At 36.1% G+C, this 18,376-nt stretch overlaps 1 protein-coding gene across 12 annotated transcripts in view; it reads right to left on the reverse strand.

Annotated features, from left to right (window-relative positions):
- Yap1 (Yes1 associated transcriptional regulator) overlaps nucleotides 1–18,376 on the reverse strand; it is a 117,463-nt gene that overhangs the window by 21,984 nt on the left and 77,103 nt on the right. For 6 of the 12 annotated variants that reach the window (XM_063256178.1, XM_063256176.1, XM_063256174.1 and 3 more), the window contains one exon: nucleotides 1,200–1,381. In XM_063256178.1, coding sequence (XP_063112248.1) covers nucleotides 1,200–1,381 — 182 coding nt within the window. Of the gene's footprint in view, nucleotides 1–1,187; nucleotides 1,382–18,376 lie in introns of all 12 variants that reach the window. The other 6 variants (XM_063256177.1, XM_063256175.1, XM_063256172.1 and 3 more) reach the window with 1 other exon arrangement.

Consider the following 18,376-nt stretch of genomic DNA (forward strand, 5'->3'; position numbering starts at 1 on the left):
ATGATTTTGTGTACATTCAAATGACACTTTTAAAAAGTCTTAAAAAATGCATCAAATGTAGAGTACAACTGATTTTTATGTTTTGTTTTATTTTTTTTTGTCTTTTTGGAGAGGGTCTCACTATGCAGTTCAGCATGGCCTTGAGCTCACTTTGTAGCCCAAGCTGGTCTCAAACTTGCAACGATCCTCCTGCCTCAGCCTCTTAAGTGCTAGGATTATAGGCTTATGCCACCACGCCCGGCACAATTTTTAAATGTCTATATTCACTATATTAAGATTCAATGGGGTAAATAGTATAGATGCACATTATTTTTGTCTGTCCACAATATTTCTAGGGAGGAAAAATGAGGTAAATAGGAAAAAGGACATCTTATTTTCTTCCAGTATACTTTGACTACTGTTTGTTTCTATTATCTATTCAAATGTTTTTATATAAAAATTGAGAAGTATGTAAGATCACATCCTTAATGTCTGAACATTATCTTAAATATTCTGAAACAAGATAAAACAAAAATGTTTAGATGACAGATCATCTATTTTTATTTAACATAACGACTAATGAACAGTACTTTCTAAAAGAAAAGGTCTTTACTGACTCTTAAGATACTCCCCTTGCCTGTAAGAATAAATACTTATAAGGAAGTAACGCTGCTCACCATGCTAACCATGCTGGGGTCTGAACTCAGGACCTTGCACAAGTCATGCAGGTAATTTCAAGATGGCATCACTTAAATTTGGGTATAACTCATATTATTTGGGTATAACTCATATTTTGAGAATTAAGATTCAGCAATACTAAAACATATTTGCTACTGAAGAAAAATCATACTGGTAGATCCGTCCCATACACAAATAGTATTTAAAGGTGTTTTTCCCCCAAATGATGCTTTAGAATATCCCCACTAGCAAGATACTCAGAAACATACGATTTCACGTACATTTGAAGCAGCATTCTTGCTTCCTTCAATTGTGTTCAACTGCCATGACCTTGAGTAAAACAGCTCTTTAACCTATGGATTTTATAAGCGATAGCCCACATGATCAATAGCCAATCAATCAGACAGAATGCTTGTGTCACTCTACTTTCAGAAAAACAACAGTCCTCTTTAACTAATAAGTGCTAAAAGAAATTTATGCAACTAGACAAAGGAAAATAAACCCCCAAAAGTAGAAGGCTGGTTTCTAACCTGTGGCCTCACCTGCCGAAGCAGCTCTTGCTGTTTCAACCGAAGTCTTTCCTTCTCCATCTGCAGTTGTTGGAGACGCATCTGCTGTTGTTGGTTGGAGTTGCTACTACCCATAACACCTCCCTGTGGGCTCTGGGGGGCTAAGGGGGGTGGCTGTTTTACTGGAGCACTTTGACTGATTCTCTGGTTCATGGCTGAAATGAAACAAAGAGTCATCTTTAAAATCTAGTTAAAAAGAGGGATGATTTAGTTATTAGGAAGCATGTTTCATGCAGGTTTTTGATAATATGACTAAATATAACCTAAAAAATCCACCATCAGTATGATGGTTACTTAACTTCTTGTCATCACTGTTAGAGGATGAAAAGCAGTAATAAAAGGAAAAGCTACAAGAAGTATGAAGTGAATAAATATCAAGAAAACTAATACCAATTGGCTTTGAAGGAAGGTGGGAAACCGAGTGACAGAAAGACTGAGTTCAAAACAGATGTTCCTAACTTTTGAGGTGTGAATTATGTAAACAGAGTGGTACGTCAGTACTTATTGATTCTACAAGGTGCTAAAACCAAAAAACCATGACTATCAAATTATTTTGACTGGAAGGGATATACAGTCATGAGGCAATTGACAGCAATAAGGTCTAGCTTCTACCAGGATAAGATTTTCATGTCAAACACATCAAGTACCAATTAAGAGTTTCAAAGCAACTGAAAAGAAGGTAATGACAGTACATTATTTTTTTTCAAATTACATACATGACTTCATCTCCAAAAACAACTGCAGATATATTCTGACTTTCTAACAAATGTGCAGGAAAGGTATTTTTTTCCTTGGATAAAACTATTGTCAGAATAAGATAGCACGATCAATAATTTAGTTATGTGGTTACTAGAAAGAATATATAAAATATTGAGTAGGAAAACTCATTAAAACAACCCTTAGTACTCCATCTTAGTATTACTTTAATACAGCAAGAATTATAATACAACTTAATTAAAATGATCTGATGTATGTCTATATCGAATGAGTCCACAAGCATCTGATACTTGTCTCATTCAACACTACTACATACAACATACAGTCTGGGTAGTCAGTTCTTTTTATTTGAACATATAATATACTATCTTCATACGAGAAATGGAGTAATTTTTATACTACTGATCTTTGACCACTGATACAATTTAAGAATCTCACATCAGACACATTCACCATTTTAAGTTGAAAATTCTGGTCACCATTTCTCCTAAAATTTTCAAACAATACACACTGACATACTGCGTATTTTTTAAAAAAAACCTAGGCTCAAAAATGTCTTCACATAAATTTAAGGAAGAAATAGCATCAATCTTGCAATACTAAAGTACAACAAAGAAGAAATACTCCCAACACTTAGGAAGCCAGACTAAACTTCGTAATTTACACAAGGACATCTCTCTCATAAACCTTGTTAAGTAGTACTATATTGACAGTATTTTAAATTACTGGCAATCCTTGTGATTTTTTACATTTCTCCTTTGTAAAAATGGTGGCTGCTTCCTGATGGCTACAACTTACTGAGCAAACATATAAGTCTTTCCTAATCAATGTTAACCACCTCCTTGGGCTGAAAACACCACCCAGCGATACAGTGTGCCTAGTAAGCACAAGGCACAAGCACCTTAAAACAGCAAGAAAGGATTCTTCTTGCCTTAGAGCACTGCCTCAAAATATTTCTTCTTTGTCTGCTGAATTTCTTAGATTGTAACCTTAGACACACAGACAATACCTTACTGATTTATAAATCCTCAGTGCCTAGCACCATGTCTGATAAGAACTGTTCTGAAAAACACTTCACTGTTTTTATTTTGAATATTCACTCAGGCAGAAAATTAAGACCAATACATCCAATCCTGGCCCACAGACTGCAAGCAGCCTTGGACAGCTGATAATATGATTCTTTCTACAAGACGATATACTTTTTAACATCATTAAATGATTTCTCATGGTATTTTTCACAATTTGAATGCATGGTGCTCAAGCAAAGACCAAACAGGTAACCATGGAATGCTTGCAGGGGAAGGAGGGTACAGGGCAATGCTAACTCTGCCTCCCACAGATGAAACCAGCATTATTCCAACATGTCATGTGCTTGCATTTAACTTTTGTCACCATATCTAATATAGCCACTAGTGGTAATCTGGTGTTGGTTGGTTTAAAAAAAAAAAAAAGAGAGAGAGAGAGAGAGACCTATATTACTGGGAACTTACATTTGGTGAAGTATCAGTCCATCTACCTCAAGAAAATTTAAGCACAAAAGATTTAAAAAATTATCTTCTGAGGTGTGAATTACACAAGGCTCAAGGAGTGGAATCATTGTCAATTTAGCAGTTCCTTAAAAGTATGGCTAAAATGTTGAAAAGATTTTATAATTTGTGAAATAAAAATCAACGTACTTATCCAGTTAGAAGAAAAATTTGTGTCAGAACTTTAAAATGAAAAACAGCTCACAGATTAATCATTTTTGTGGTTTGATTCATTTAAATAAGTTAAATATACATCTTCAAGGTTAAAATCAACATACCTGTTCTGTTTCATACCATAACAATGCTAGAAATGAAACAAGTTAGGATGATTTCAAAATACGGCAAGTATTTTATGTATTTTGGTACACTGGCTAACCACAATTCTGTAAATACAAAAAAAAAAAAAAAAAAAAAAAACCCACAAAAAACAGCTTTGTCTTCCACTGTAATACAGGAATCTGAAAATAGGTTTCAATACTTCCCCCCAAAATCATTAATTCTTGGTATATATGCAACTCCAACTCCATTTTATTTGACAAAAATACAGTCCTTGCAGATTTTCAAATGGGATGGCAATCAGACAAATGCTTTTTGGCAGTTGTTTGTGAACAACTACTTTCAAGGAAGACACACATGAAGAATAAAATTATAGACACAATTTCTGAAGAGCGACTTGAAAACTAAAAATCACAACATCTACAGAACTAGACATTGACATATTAACTTCACAAAAACAAGGTAAACAAAAAACCCCACTAGATTTATATTTATTTTCTTCTAAAAACGCTGATAAAAAATAAAGGATTTTTGTGATCAGCATGTATTAACTCTGTATTAACTCTATGCAGCCCTAGACAATTTCTCTTCACTCAGGGGATCTCAGACAAGCCAAAATACTGAACATGGGCTTTATGATAATACAAATAGGTAGGTATCCTATTTCTCTTTAGATTGCCCAACTCAGCCGAGAGTGGTGGCACATGCCCGTAATTCTCGCACTTGGGAGGCAGAGGCAAGAGGATCACAGTGAATTTGAGGCCAGCCTGGGATACATAGTAAGTTCAAGGTCAGTCTGAACTGCACAGCAAGACTCTGTCTCAAAAACAAAAAAACAGAAACAAAACCAAAGACAGACTGTCCAACTCTTCTATGAGGTCAGCATAACACTGAGACAAAACCATTAAGAAAGAAAAATTACAAATCTCTGTCAGAAGGCCTTAGTTTAATTCAACCCAATCTACTCATTAAGATAAAATGATGGAATTATCAAGCACCTCCTTTTTGTTCTTAGCTTTTCCCCTTCTGGTTTTCTTTAAATTTCTTTTTCTGACTTTTAGGTTGAACTGACTTAGTTTAAATCCCACCAGGGAGGATTTAAATCATGTTTACCTTTAAACCTTGCTTTACCAACACACGACATATTCTGAAATATTGTAATTCATGAATGTCCTATTCCAAAATTGATATTAAACAGTACCAATTTTGCTTTATTTTTATTCTCATTCACTTTTTCCTCCAATTGCTTGCAAATTATTTTCCAATATTATAGCCTTTTGCCCATAATTTCAATGTATCCTACAAAACCATTACAGTATCTTTATTGTCAGTATTTGCCAATTCATTAATATCAAATGTCCACCCCGTTTATAATTCTATTATTAATGGAATTACTTTTTACTGTGGTTTAACACAAAATCCAAACAAGGCCCCTAAAATGTATTTGATTCAAGATCTAAGTCTCTTCAGAGGATACTATAATATCACAATGGGGGCTGGGTATTCAGCTCAGTGGCATGGCGCCTGGTTGTAAGTTTGTGAGTTTGATCCCCATACTGATTTAAAACAAAGCAAACAAACAAACAAAAAAATCACACCAACAAAATAAAAGACCTATTCAAAAAGGGTAACTGGAATGAATAGATACACTTGTACAAATGGTCAATAAACACATGTTCAACATCTCTAGTCATTAGAGAAATACAAATTAAGGCAACACAAGAAAGGTTATCATGAAGCAATCAAAGAACAAATACTGACAAATACTGTCCCTATAATGTCTCAAGTAGTTGGGTGGGACTTCTTCACAGGTGGCTCAATCTGATCATGGTACAATGCTAAGATTAAAAGGTGCTAGGATTATAGAGGGATGATTACTAAATCAGTCCCCTGACTGGATTGGCATTCCGTTTGTGGGGGAAAATTTTCCTTTTACACTGTCAGCAGGAATGTAAAACTAGACCAACCACTATGGAAATCAGTACGGAAGTCCCTCAAAAAACTAAAATCCGAAAGTCTTAAATTCAGGTATTCTGCTTCTAGGTATCTTTCAGAGTTAAAGAAACCATACTACATCGATACATGTATACTCATATTTATAATAGTACAACTCATAATATGTAAATCACGGAAGTGTTCTCTATGCCCATCGCAGAAGAATGGGTCAAGAAAATGTAGCATTTAGACACAATGGAGTACCACTTTGTCATTAAGGAGGATCAAATGAGTCATTTGCAGGAAAATATATGCACCTTAGGAACACAATCCGAAGTGAAATAAATGACACAAAAGCCTAGATATTGCATGGTTTCTCTTACATGAAAAATCTAAAACACAAAGAACAAAATAAAAGACAACAGGAAATAGGCACATAGATCTTTTGCAAAAGGGAAGATAAAGAGATGGGAAGGGAGAGGAAGAGAAGGGAAGAAGGTGAAAAAAAGTTTAAGATGTCTTATATACATGTAACAAATCTCCATGAGGAATTTAGTCACTATATATTGCACACATGTACCAATAAAAGATGGTGTAAGTTAGTAGCATGTGGCAACTCTTTAGAAATGCAAAACTGTGGGCCCTACCCCAAGGTAAAGAAACTGAGGATGGAATCTATTAATCATGTGTTTGTGTGTGTGCCAGTGCGCGTGCAAGCATGTCAAAGTCACTAAAGACTGAACCCAAGGCCTTCACACTGAACTACATCCAGCCCTGCTGATTTTTAAAATTTTGAGACAGTCTCACTAAGTCCCTAAGTTGCCCAGACTGGGCTCTAAATTTGTGATTCTCCTACCTCAGCCTCTCAAAATGCTGGGAGTTCAGGCATTTACCATCACACCTGGCCTAATTTTGAAAGTAGATCTTTGTAGTACATAATGACATTCATCATAGGAAGCTGGTATATGTATATAACACATCTTAATTCTTTGTCATTCCACTTCCCTCCCCTCCTTCCATTTCTTGGTCTCCTTCCCTTATTAAGGTGAAAGGCTCATCTCCCTTTTTCCTATTATCTACTTTTCTTTTGCCAGTTTATTTATATTTGGGGTTTCTCCAATGAAACAAACTATATTATATTTAAGCTTGTATATTGGTTGATTTCATGTACCAGTATGGTGACTTTCTTGCGAACGACCCAAATTTATCCTTCTTTATAGCAGAATGTTTATGTACAGATACCCCATTTTATTTATCCATTCTTGTGTTGTTGGACGGGCCACTTTGAAGAGGTAAGCTTTTGAGTTGTGCTGCTATAAACATGCACACCTGGCCTCATGTGTTTCATAAGAGCTCCAATAATTTCTGATCAACTTTCAAGTATTTGAGAATCTTTGTTTCTCCCTTGTTTTTTTTTTCCCCCATTTGCTACTTATTTGTCCCAACAGAATAAGTCAGAATTTGCTGATTACATCTTCATTGTACCAATCAAAATGTTTCTGTGTACCTCAATGTATCTTTAGCAATTTAAATATACAGACGGGTGACCAAAACTTCTGGCAAGAATGCTACATTGACAGTTCTGTTAAGTGATGCACAAGGTATCTAGTCTTCAAGGATGGATCAGTGTGTACAGATGTGGTAAATCTATTATATCCACTTTAAGTTGCCTTTACCAAGGATTTTTTAGCAGCTACTGACACACCTCCTCAACCCACTGCTTATTAGGGACTCCAAAATGGTGTGATTCTATCAACCCTTCACAGGTTTTACATTTAGTTCTACAGGAACTATCTTACTCTCTTTTCTTGTACTGCAACAAAATACCCAACATTCAAACTTAAATGGGGAAAGATTTATTTGGCTTACAATTCATAGATTTCAGCCCATAATCAGCTAGCTCCAAGGCAGGGTGGCATATGGCAGAGGGATACTAGTTCAAAGTTGCTAAGCAGGTAGCAGGAAGGAAAGGCAAGCCTCCTTCTGTCCCTTATATTGTATAACCATCTACCTGGATTAGAGCAATGACAAAACAATCCATGGACTGATTTAGTAGTCACCCACCCTTAATCCTAGCACCTTTTAATCTTAGCATTGTACCATAAGTCACACTCTACATTTAGCCACCTCTGACTACATGAGACATTATGGGAACATCTAGACACAGACTATAACATTCTGCCTGGGGCCTCCCAAAGACTCATGTGCATTCCTTTAAGCAAAAGGCATTTACTCTAAGAACTGGCAAAATCCTAGCAATTTCAGCACTGCAGCAAAGTCCAAGTCCCAACCCAAGTCTCCTCTGAGATTGAAGGCAAACTCTTAGCTACCAGCCCCAGAATAAATGAAAAGAAAGTTAAACACTTTCAACTTTCACCAGCACAAGATAAACACTACCATTCCAAAAGTTACAATAGGGGGATACAAAAAAATGGGACCAAAGAAAATCCAAAATCCAAATTATAGGACGAACATAGGTCCTGTAATTCCATGTGTTGCATCTAATGCAATCTGTAACAAGTTGTGAACACCAGAGGGATTGGGAAGCTCTACCCCTAAGGCACTGTCTGTGCTTGTAGCTCCCATGGATTTTCCCTGGGGACAGCTTTCCTTCCCTCCTTGTAGTTTTCCTCAGATGACCTTTCTGGTTTCTCCAAATTTCTAGGGTTTCCACCGCACCTTTGGCTTCACATTCTGCTGTCTCAGGCCTTCTTGTGAGAGCTGGATGGAAGCTTTCCCAACCCAACAACTCCTCCATTCTACCTGCACCTAAAACCATTGTCATGTGAATGTTGCCAAGCTCTGCTGCCAGCTGAAACAGTGGCCAGGCTTTCCTCTCTCTTGGCTGTACAAGTCAGATGCCTAGATCATTGAGCACTATGAATCCAATTCTGAGGAACAAATTCCTTAGGCCACCATCATTCTGGATCATGGTGCTCTGGGGCTTTCTTCTCAAAGCAGTTTTGCTGGCCATAGTGGCACTATAATCCCTGTACTTTGGAGGTTGAGGCAGAAGAATCATTGCAAGTTCAAGGCCAGCCTGGGCTTCATGGCAAATCTGAACTTCATAGTGAAAGCCTATCTCAAGAAAAGACACAGACGCACACACAGTCTTTTACCACTACAATTTTGAGGCTATATACACTGGGCTGGAGTCCTGCAGCTTCTTGTGATGCTCTCAGGCTATCTGCTTTATTCTCCTGTTCCTTCACACAATCAAGATCTCTGATCTGTCTTTATAGTCCACTACTTCACTGGCACTTGTTTTTTAGCCAAACCCAAAATATCTTAAATCATTCTACTGGGATCTCTGCTCTTCTCCACATACACATGGCTAAAAGTCCCAAAAAGAGCCATGCCTCCACCTCAACATTAGACTGTCTTCAAATTTCTTTTGCCACATTAGTTAGTCCATCAGCCTTAATCTCGGTCTCAGGCAAAGTCTCTGGACATAAGCAAAATGCAGAGGAATTTTGCAAGGCCATGGCATAACAGACATCATCTGGAGTCCCACAGTCAAGAAGTCCTTTCCAGCACAAACTTCTCCACAGTAGTCTTTACCACTATCACTTCTGTCCGCATTCTGGTCTTCCGAGTTCTGACCAGCATCTCCCATCAAGTACAGACGAAGGTGTTCCAGTTCTACTTTCTCAGCTAGTATTTCTTAATCTTTCCAAAATCTTGCCACAAGCAAGCTCCAAAGGCTCCTGAACCACAGAGTCAGGTACAATCACAGTAGTGATACCACTTCTCTGGTACCAAATTCCTACTTTTCTTGTTGCTGAGATAAAATACTCAACATCCAAAGTTGAAGAGAGAAAGGTTTATTTGGCTTATAGTTCACAAAAGTTTCAGTTCGTAACAGGTGGGTCCAAGGCATAGTGGCTCATGGCAAAGAGGCAACAGTTCATGGCTGCCAGAACGTAGTACATCAACAAGGGTGGGAAAGACATGCCTCCTCTTGTTCTTTATATTGTAACCAGTCTACTGGGACTAGGATGGTACCAATCCAATCAGGGGACTGATTTGGTTATCACTTACACTTAATCCTGGCACTGCACCATGAACCAATACACACTCTTATGATTCTTCCACCTCTGATTGCATGAGGCTTTGTGGGAACATTTAGACACAGTCTGTAAACATTTTTCCTAGGTAGTTTGTAGGGGTTAAGATCAACGTTTGATTGATTCTCACCACATATATAGGATGAGTTGGTTCCACCGTATCCTCTAACAGCAGACAATAACCATGTTTTATTTAAAAAATCATATTACAGATTTTTAAAGTGTTTATGATGTTTTAATCCAACAGAGCTATTCTGAACAACACTCAGCACCATTTGGTCAGTGAAAGTCCTCTGACTTGGATTCTTCTGCTTTGACTATGATGCAAGTAAGAGGGTTGATAACCTTGCTTGCTTTTAGTCATGAAAAGCTGTTCCAGGCTGATTTTATATCTTCCTTCCCCCAAAGTTTAATCAGTCAGTCCTTTTTTTTGAAGAAGTCCTGTTTCTTTTAGTGGCAAAGGGTAGAGACATATAAAAATGTATCTTTGTCCCAGTAATATTTTTATTAGTGATGCCTTCAGATTAAACATGAATCTTTACATACACAATGTTACCAACTCCTTCAACCCACATACATTGCCCTAATAATCATCATGCAATTTCTACATTTAGTTATTTTATTTCTGGATTTTCTATTGTTAATCTAACTACTCTTATACTAGTACCACAGTACTGCTTTTATATGTGTTACTATACAATGTATGTATTTCTATCAGCAAAACTTTGATTTTCAAGTAGCTGGTAAAGCAAACCATGTTTTTAAATTGACTTTTAAATTATTGTCTTGCAATTTAACTGCAGTATAGTTACAAGAATATGGTTTGCACTGTACTGATAGTAGAAAATGTGTGACTTTGTGATTTGACGAGCAGTAGATTCTTGTGTTTCTAACTAGACTGGGGCCAGGTCAACTGTTACATCTGGTTTCTACAATAGAGACTGTTCCTTTTTCTTTATCTCTTTCTATTCTTAACACTTCTAGTTCCTGATATCCTCAGAAGCTTAATCTGAATGGTCCTCAAACCTGGCAGGCTCCAGTACTACCCTCACTACTGTGTGTGGTTTCATTTTCTGACCTATGAAAATTTTGTTTTTAAATTTATGAACCCAGTTATGTCAGCTATGCTTATCCTGTTTTAATATTTGTCTGGAGAAGAAACACCAAAATACTATGTACTGCTCAATCTTATTTTAATTTTTTATATAGTGAAATAAATGAATCATACTTACTGATTAGAATTAAAACTTTCATAATTACAGTTTAATATTTTAGAGGAAGATAGAGAAAACAGCTAATAACTTCTGAGAGCTAACATTTGACAAACACAAAAACAATCTTACTTTAATAAAATGACCTGTCACCAACACAGATGAACAATTGGCAGATACACCGTAATATAAAAAGCATGGATTATAGAGTCAAAAAAAACTTGGTTAGATTTGGGCATATCAATTAAGTAATTCATTTCATTCTTATATTGGGGATTGAATACAGGCAGTACTAAATTATAGTCCAGCCCTTTTCAATTTGAGACAGGGCCTTAATTAAGAGTGCCCAGCTGGCCTTAAATTATAAGATGCCTGTCTCAGCCTCTTTAGTAGCTCGGTTACAGGCATGCACCACCAGACTTGGTTTAATCATTAATTTACTAACATCTCCTTTCTAGAATTAGTATAGAAACGGAGTATTCTAGACCTGGAGTATTCTGTAAATGTAAGTCTTCTCCTTTCTCTGGTTCTTTCTAAACCATCAAACTACTGTATCAATCCTACTCATAATTCTCTCCTCCTCACATCCTTCACTCCTCCTCCCACTTTATCATGCCATTCAATGTTTTGGTAATCCTATGATTCACAAAGATATGCAATAAGATTTAAGTGGAAAAAGGTACACTAGAGTCTGAGCTAGGGGGTTCCTTCTTTTTTTTTTTTTTTTTGGAAAGTATGTTCCTGGCATTTCAAGAGAGCACTCAACATATTCATATAAAGGTAATTTTATATACTGTAGTATGTTAGGCAAATAATAAATTGGGGGACTGATCTCAGACTCATCAAGTATAGTGAAAATGTTATACACTAAGGCCTAGGGTAACCAGCTATCAGGAAAAAAAAGTTTTTTAGTCCAAGCAAATTTTTTTTAAGCCTAGAAAATAGTAATTATTAAGTTGAAAAGTGCTGAAATTATAAAATATGAGATTTAAAAAGATTCTAGAGCTGTTAAATATTTCATGTATTAAGAAACATTTTAAAAAGCTTTTGAGCTTTCTGCAGTAGGCTTTTACTATAACATTTATTGTTATTTATAAAATGACATATACCTGATGAAAACAAATTAAGACGATAAAATTGCATGACAGAAATAAACATCCTTTGCTTCTAACCAGTTTCCCAGAATTAGATACCATATGCAGTAGTGATTAATGACAACTGCTATTACTGATGGCAAGCTGAATTAGTTGGTAAGGTATTTATGGGGTGGGGGGAATATTCCTGGAGCATCACACCCAGAACCTCACACATGCTAGACAGGCTGCTGTATCACTTACAATTGCTACCCTCACTCCTGGTAGATCTTTCACAAATTTAAGATGATGACTACTCAAATCCAAGGAACTGAGGGGGGGAAAGTAGGATAGCAACAGGGAAGAAAGTTAAAACAGTCCTCAAAATTGAACAAACAAGTCCAAAATATGCAACAGAAGGTCTGGTGACTACTGAAGCACTTTGGGTTGTACTACCTAAATGTTGTTACCTGTGGAATCAAGCAGCGCTACAAGGTTTCCATATAAAGAGCTCCCTTAAATAACCAATTCAAACAACACTGTTTTGACTACTGAAGCTGGCATTCATTCTTCTCCAGAAGCACCCAGTTCTTCAGCAGGGGAGTATCTTAAGCATTTGAACAAAGCACAGAGCAGTGCACCCACATGGGGTGCAGCACAGACCTCACAAGTAGGCAAGAAACAAAACAGGCTTTGTTTCCAGGGGGAAGGGGGCAGGGCAGTTAGAAAAGGAAAGAATAGAATTACCAACTTCTCCTTCCCTCTGCAATCAGCTATTTAAACACCAGTGTTTCCAGTTTTATTACAATTTCTGAAAGATTAAGAGAAAAAAACTGTACAAAATGTCAGAATTTTAAAAATTATATCATTTAAAAATTCAGAGTATGAATGGACCATGAAATAGTAACTGTTTCACTGAAGAAATGAGTCTTGACAGCTTTATGGTAGCAGACCAACCACTCTGCAACTGCTGAAAAAGAAGACTACCTTCCCAAACAGAAAAGTCAGTCATCTCCATGTTTCCACACCTAAGTTTGAAGCTCACAATTTTCAAACTTCAGATAATTTTTAGATTTACATAACTTGCTACCACAAAATCTGAGACTACTACAAAGTATTATTACAGATTTGTTAGTCTTAAAGCTCTGGAACAGATTCTAGTAGCTTATTAAATACAAATTTAAAATTAGAAAACTTTACTAAAACTTTAAACAACTCTCTCAAAACAAAAGCACTGTTTCACGTTTTTTTATTAGTGCATATAGGGCATACAAATTAACAGGTTTCATTCTGGCAGATTCGAAAAATGAGCATAATATGCTTTGTTCATCCTGCCCTTGTTTCCCGTCTCCAATGTCACTTCACTTTTGGCACAGTTTCAATGTATATAGTACTTCTTATTTATCCAATTCTTGTTGAAAAAGCAATGCTTTACTACCAATACAAACTAATGGTCCATCTGTTGGTCTTAAAACAGTAAACACACACACACACACACACACACACACACACCATCACTACATGATCTAGAGCAGCAGAGAACCTTTCAACAATATTAAGAGCTAGCTATGGCACATGTGCCATAGGTTCACCACCACTGGACCTAGAAAACCGATCATCTACAAACTTTGCCATAAATTGGCACAATAACATACCTATGTACCTAGCACTTTACAATGCTAGCTTCTCATTGCAATTACTATTTGATTCACCACAAAATCTGTTTCGCAAAAGTAGTGATAGCCTCACCCTAATGACTGAATACATCTTTCTTATCATTATGTTTCCCAGTATTTTAACTTAAGCTATGCACTGAAATGATAATTCCATGCCTAAGAATGTTTTTTGAGTTGATTCACATGCAACACAACGAACATTTCAGTAGTTCTTAGTACTATGCAATTTCAGAACATTTTCATGACTCCAAATCAAACCCTATTAGGTGTTTACTTTTTAGTATCTGTCCCCACAGTCCCTCTGGCAACCATTCATGTTTTCTGGTTCTATGGATTTGCCTATTCTGAAGATGTTACATAAATAGAATCAAACAACATGGCCCATTTGAGATGGGCTTCTTCCACTTAATCTAGTATTTTCAATGCAGTGCTGTAATCAGATACAGGTTTTTTTGTTTGTTTGTGATATGGTCCATGTATATAGGCTGGCCTTAAACTCAGCATGCAGTCCATGCTGGCCTGGAACTTGCAGTTATCCTCCTGCTAAGATTGTAGGTGCTAAGACTGTAGGTGAGTGCCACTACACCAGGTTGAACCCTTTTTAAAATTGCAAAATATTCCATTTTTTGCAAAAACATGTTTTATTAGTCCATTAATTTATGGACATGTGGATTTTTTTCAATTTCTGGCTATTATGAATAATACTGCTGTGAACATTCATGTCCGCGTTTCTGTGTGGACATGTTTTAGATTCTGCAGATACACCAAGGAATGGAACTGTCCACCATATGAGGATGTTACTGTCAACTCTAAAACTATCAAACTTTTCCAAAATGGCTGTATTATTTTTTAATTTCACCTCAGCAATGTATGAGGATTCTAATTTCTTCACATGCTGGTCAACACTGATATTATCTTTTATTTTTTTCCCATCCTAAGGTGAGTAAAGTTAATATCTCGTTGTGGTTTTGAATTGATTTACCAATATCTGGTAATAGTTCACTCACCAGGCAAAAAAGTAATGTCTCCTCAAACTTTGTACTTTTTTCTCTCCTAAGCCCTAACTCCCAAGCCCCCAACATTGGGTTACAGTGTGTGTGTGTGTGCGCGCGCGCACATACACACACACACACACACACACACACACATATATACGTATAAATATATATTTGCTCAAAAATACTGACAGCAAATATCAAGTCAGGTCAATCAGATTTCTTCTTCTTTGACCTGTCTATCAAAAGGTCGGTACAAAAATTCATTACAGTGGTATTTTTTCAAACAATTGTGGCTAGAGCTTTAAAAAAAATTCCAACAGAACATTTTCTCCTTATCACTCTATTAAGCACTTTGCAGCAGGACATGGGGTTGTAGATGAGGTGAGGCATAAGAAGATTTCTCACAGCTTTTAGCTGTTTCCAGAACACAAGCACATTTCTTCATAATATGAAAATAAGGTTTAGTCAGGTTTGGAATGTTAAATTGCTTTAAAGAAAAGAGGAATAATATATCTGCCACTACAAATTCATTTAGATTATAGACTAAACAAAGCCATTAGTTAGTTTTATTCCTAATTTCACATAATTTATTACTAGAAACACTTTCATTGGAGGAATTTATAATTTGAAAGATACACATAATTTAAGGGTTTGGCTTTTTCTCATCCTTTTCAATATTCCTCCTTCAATAAAGCATTCTTAGGCCACCCAGAAAGCTGTTTCCTTGGCATTGCACCTTGTTCATTACCCCTCATTGTATGGAACACACATGATGATAATTTATTTACTTCTTTAGTGGTGTGTACCTCTTCCACATCGTTAACACTGTGTCCAGCATGTCTCTGACATTGGAACATTTGTTGAATGTCTCAAGTTCGTATGCTGCCATTAGAAACACAGGAGAAAATAAATTGAAGCAAGATCAGAATAAGCTCTGAAAGGACCTCAGCAACCAAAACAGCAGAAAAAAATGTAAAACAAAATTTAAAAATAGGAACCATTCTTCTTTTATGTCATTCTACTTTTAACAAATTTGACTTTTCCTTTAGGAATTCTATTGATTTTTTCTTTTTATCTGAATCTCTGCAATAAAGGTTTAAGCAACAAATGACTACTCTTCCCTAGCATATTTTAAAAGATGTTTGTAATTCACATCAAACTAAAATAAATACAACTTAAAATTGTCTTTTAAAAAGGAAGGGGCTGAACGTGGTAGTGCATGCCTGTAATCCCAGCGTTCGGGAGGCTGATGCAGCAGGACTGCTGTGAGTTCAAGGTCAGCTTGGGTTATAAAGTGAGTTCAAGGCCAGCCAGGATTACGTGGTGAGACCCTGTCTTAAAAAGAAAAAACAAAAAACAAATAAAAATAAAAACTAAAGAGTTATGTGTGTATGTATATGCATTGATGGTATGGGCTTCAACAACACACAGACCATTAATTTAAATAATCAGCGACTACAGTGGCATTAAACTTTCAAGTTTTAAAAATCCTATATGAACAGTTTATTATATAACAAAGACAAGAACATTCGTCAACATATAATCAATTATTTGGATCACTGAATTATCCGTCCAGTAGAAAATACGTATTAATTTGCCTTGATTATTACACCTTGTATCTACTTGCCCTTGTTAAACACTAGAGAAACTGTTTACCGTAGCTGATAAACTATTTTTGCACTAATCTACTGAATTTAGAATAAATTTCAAAAACAAGTAAAACTAAATTGGGTATAGTAGTGCACAGTTGTAATCTCAGCATTCCTGGAGGCAGAGGTAGGAGGAATACCAATTTAAACACAGCCAAGGAACTTAATGATCCTGTCTCAAAAAATAAAAAATTAAAGGGGAAAAAGTAGAATGCTAGGGACATGGCTTAGTGCAAAGAACTATGGATCCCTAGTACTCCAAAATCAAACCAAACCAAACCAAACCAACAAAACACCCCCAACAAACAACAACAACAAAAAACCCTACAAAGTTCATGTACTGACTTTTTGTATTCACTCAAAAATCATATATAACAAAACAGTCATATAAGCAGTTAAAAAACTGTACTGGGGGTAACTTAGTAAAAATCTGTGACTGTATATCTTAAACCAGGCTTTACTTATTAGCACACAGTATGAAAACCGAGCTTCAAATTTTCTTATATCAGATTTTTATATCATGGTAAATTTTGGAGAGTTCTAAATTTTAAAAATGAAAACACACCAAAAAAAGTCCATCTCTAAAGCAGTAAAGTTGAACATGCCAATGATTCTGGACAGTGTGAACACAGCTTAACAACTGGACTCAGCACATCCCTCTGCCTAACCAGGTTTGTTTGCCTGGCCATATCCTCCATTTGTTAGGACTTATCTTTAAATTAAAAGACTGAGAAATTCATCTCCTCTTCAAAAGTCATTTCCAACTATAACCACAAGACCAAAGCTAAACTTCAACTAGTACAATAAACACAATTCAATGGTTTCCTCTGAAACCTCAATGCAATTAACAAGCCTACTGAGAAATAATCTTATGCAAGAATTCAAAGGAGTTACTGAATACTTACAGTAGTATACTGTATTCAGCCACTAAAAATTGTTTTAAAACTACCTAGTCTAATTTGGTCATATTTACACTAATTGAATTAAGGTCAAGAAAAATTATCTTCCTGAATCAGTTGATTTCTTTGTGATAACAGGACAACCAGGGTCACCTTTTCCCAATTAAGTAACAATTCTTGTTTCTATATCATAGTTCGATTCAATATGAGACATTATGAAACTACCATATGGAAAACAGAATGCTAACCTTTACTACAGATTTGAAAACTGGTCTTTGGGAGAATATACAAAATGCTAGGTCAGAGGAATGACTTACCTAGTTTTCTCACTGGATAATGTACATATAAAACCCCATGGGCATTCATGCTTAAAGAAGCATTAATAAGATGAAGGGCATCCAGAAGAAGTGAGTGAGTTGTTTAAGAAGAGAGAACTTTCACATTCAACATGGGAAAAACTGCAATTAGAAGAGAATATTCAAAGGATGGGTGCTGTATCCACAAATGTGAAGGAAAGTAAATTTCTGGGTAATAAAGGGACATAAACTTTCTGGTCATTAGAATTTCCTTGAATAGAACAGATGGTCCTGTAACGCAGGAAGCCAATCAAGAGAAAAGTGACTAAGAAGGTGATAGCAATGAAGAATAACTAACTGCATAGAATAAACTGCATTCAAGCAGATAGTTTTAAAATCCATTCCAATCAGAGATTTCATAATTCTCTCCTGTAATTAGAAACTCATTATCATTGGATAATTCCCTCAAGAAAAGTCACAATATAGGATACAGGTGCATTAATCAGTGTTGGCTTTTCCCTCTGAAATTCCCATGCATCAGTACTGGTGTACAAAGATAACTACATGCAATCCTAGTGTCTTATAAATTCTAGGCCTCAGAGAAATCTTGATTTTGGTCCTGTTATTAAACTATATAACCTTGGATAAGTTATTGTTGCCCTAGACCTCAGAGGAACTCAGGTTTGGGGAATATTTCTTACCCCTCTCAGCTTTGTTGTTGTTTTAATATGGTGATGGTTAGAGAACCATAATTACTTGGGTGGCTCTATGGCGTTTAGTGAGCCAGGAATTTAGCAAGTGTCCTGCAATGCCCAGAATGCTAGCAT

This window comes from Cavia porcellus, unplaced genomic scaffold, assembly GCF_034190915.1.
Source record: "Cavia porcellus strain 051 isolate PalLab524CR breed Dunkin Hartley unplaced genomic scaffold, mCavPor4.1 scaffold_9, whole genome shotgun sequence".
NCBI classification, from domain to species: Eukaryota; Metazoa; Chordata; class Mammalia; order Rodentia; family Caviidae; genus Cavia; species Cavia porcellus.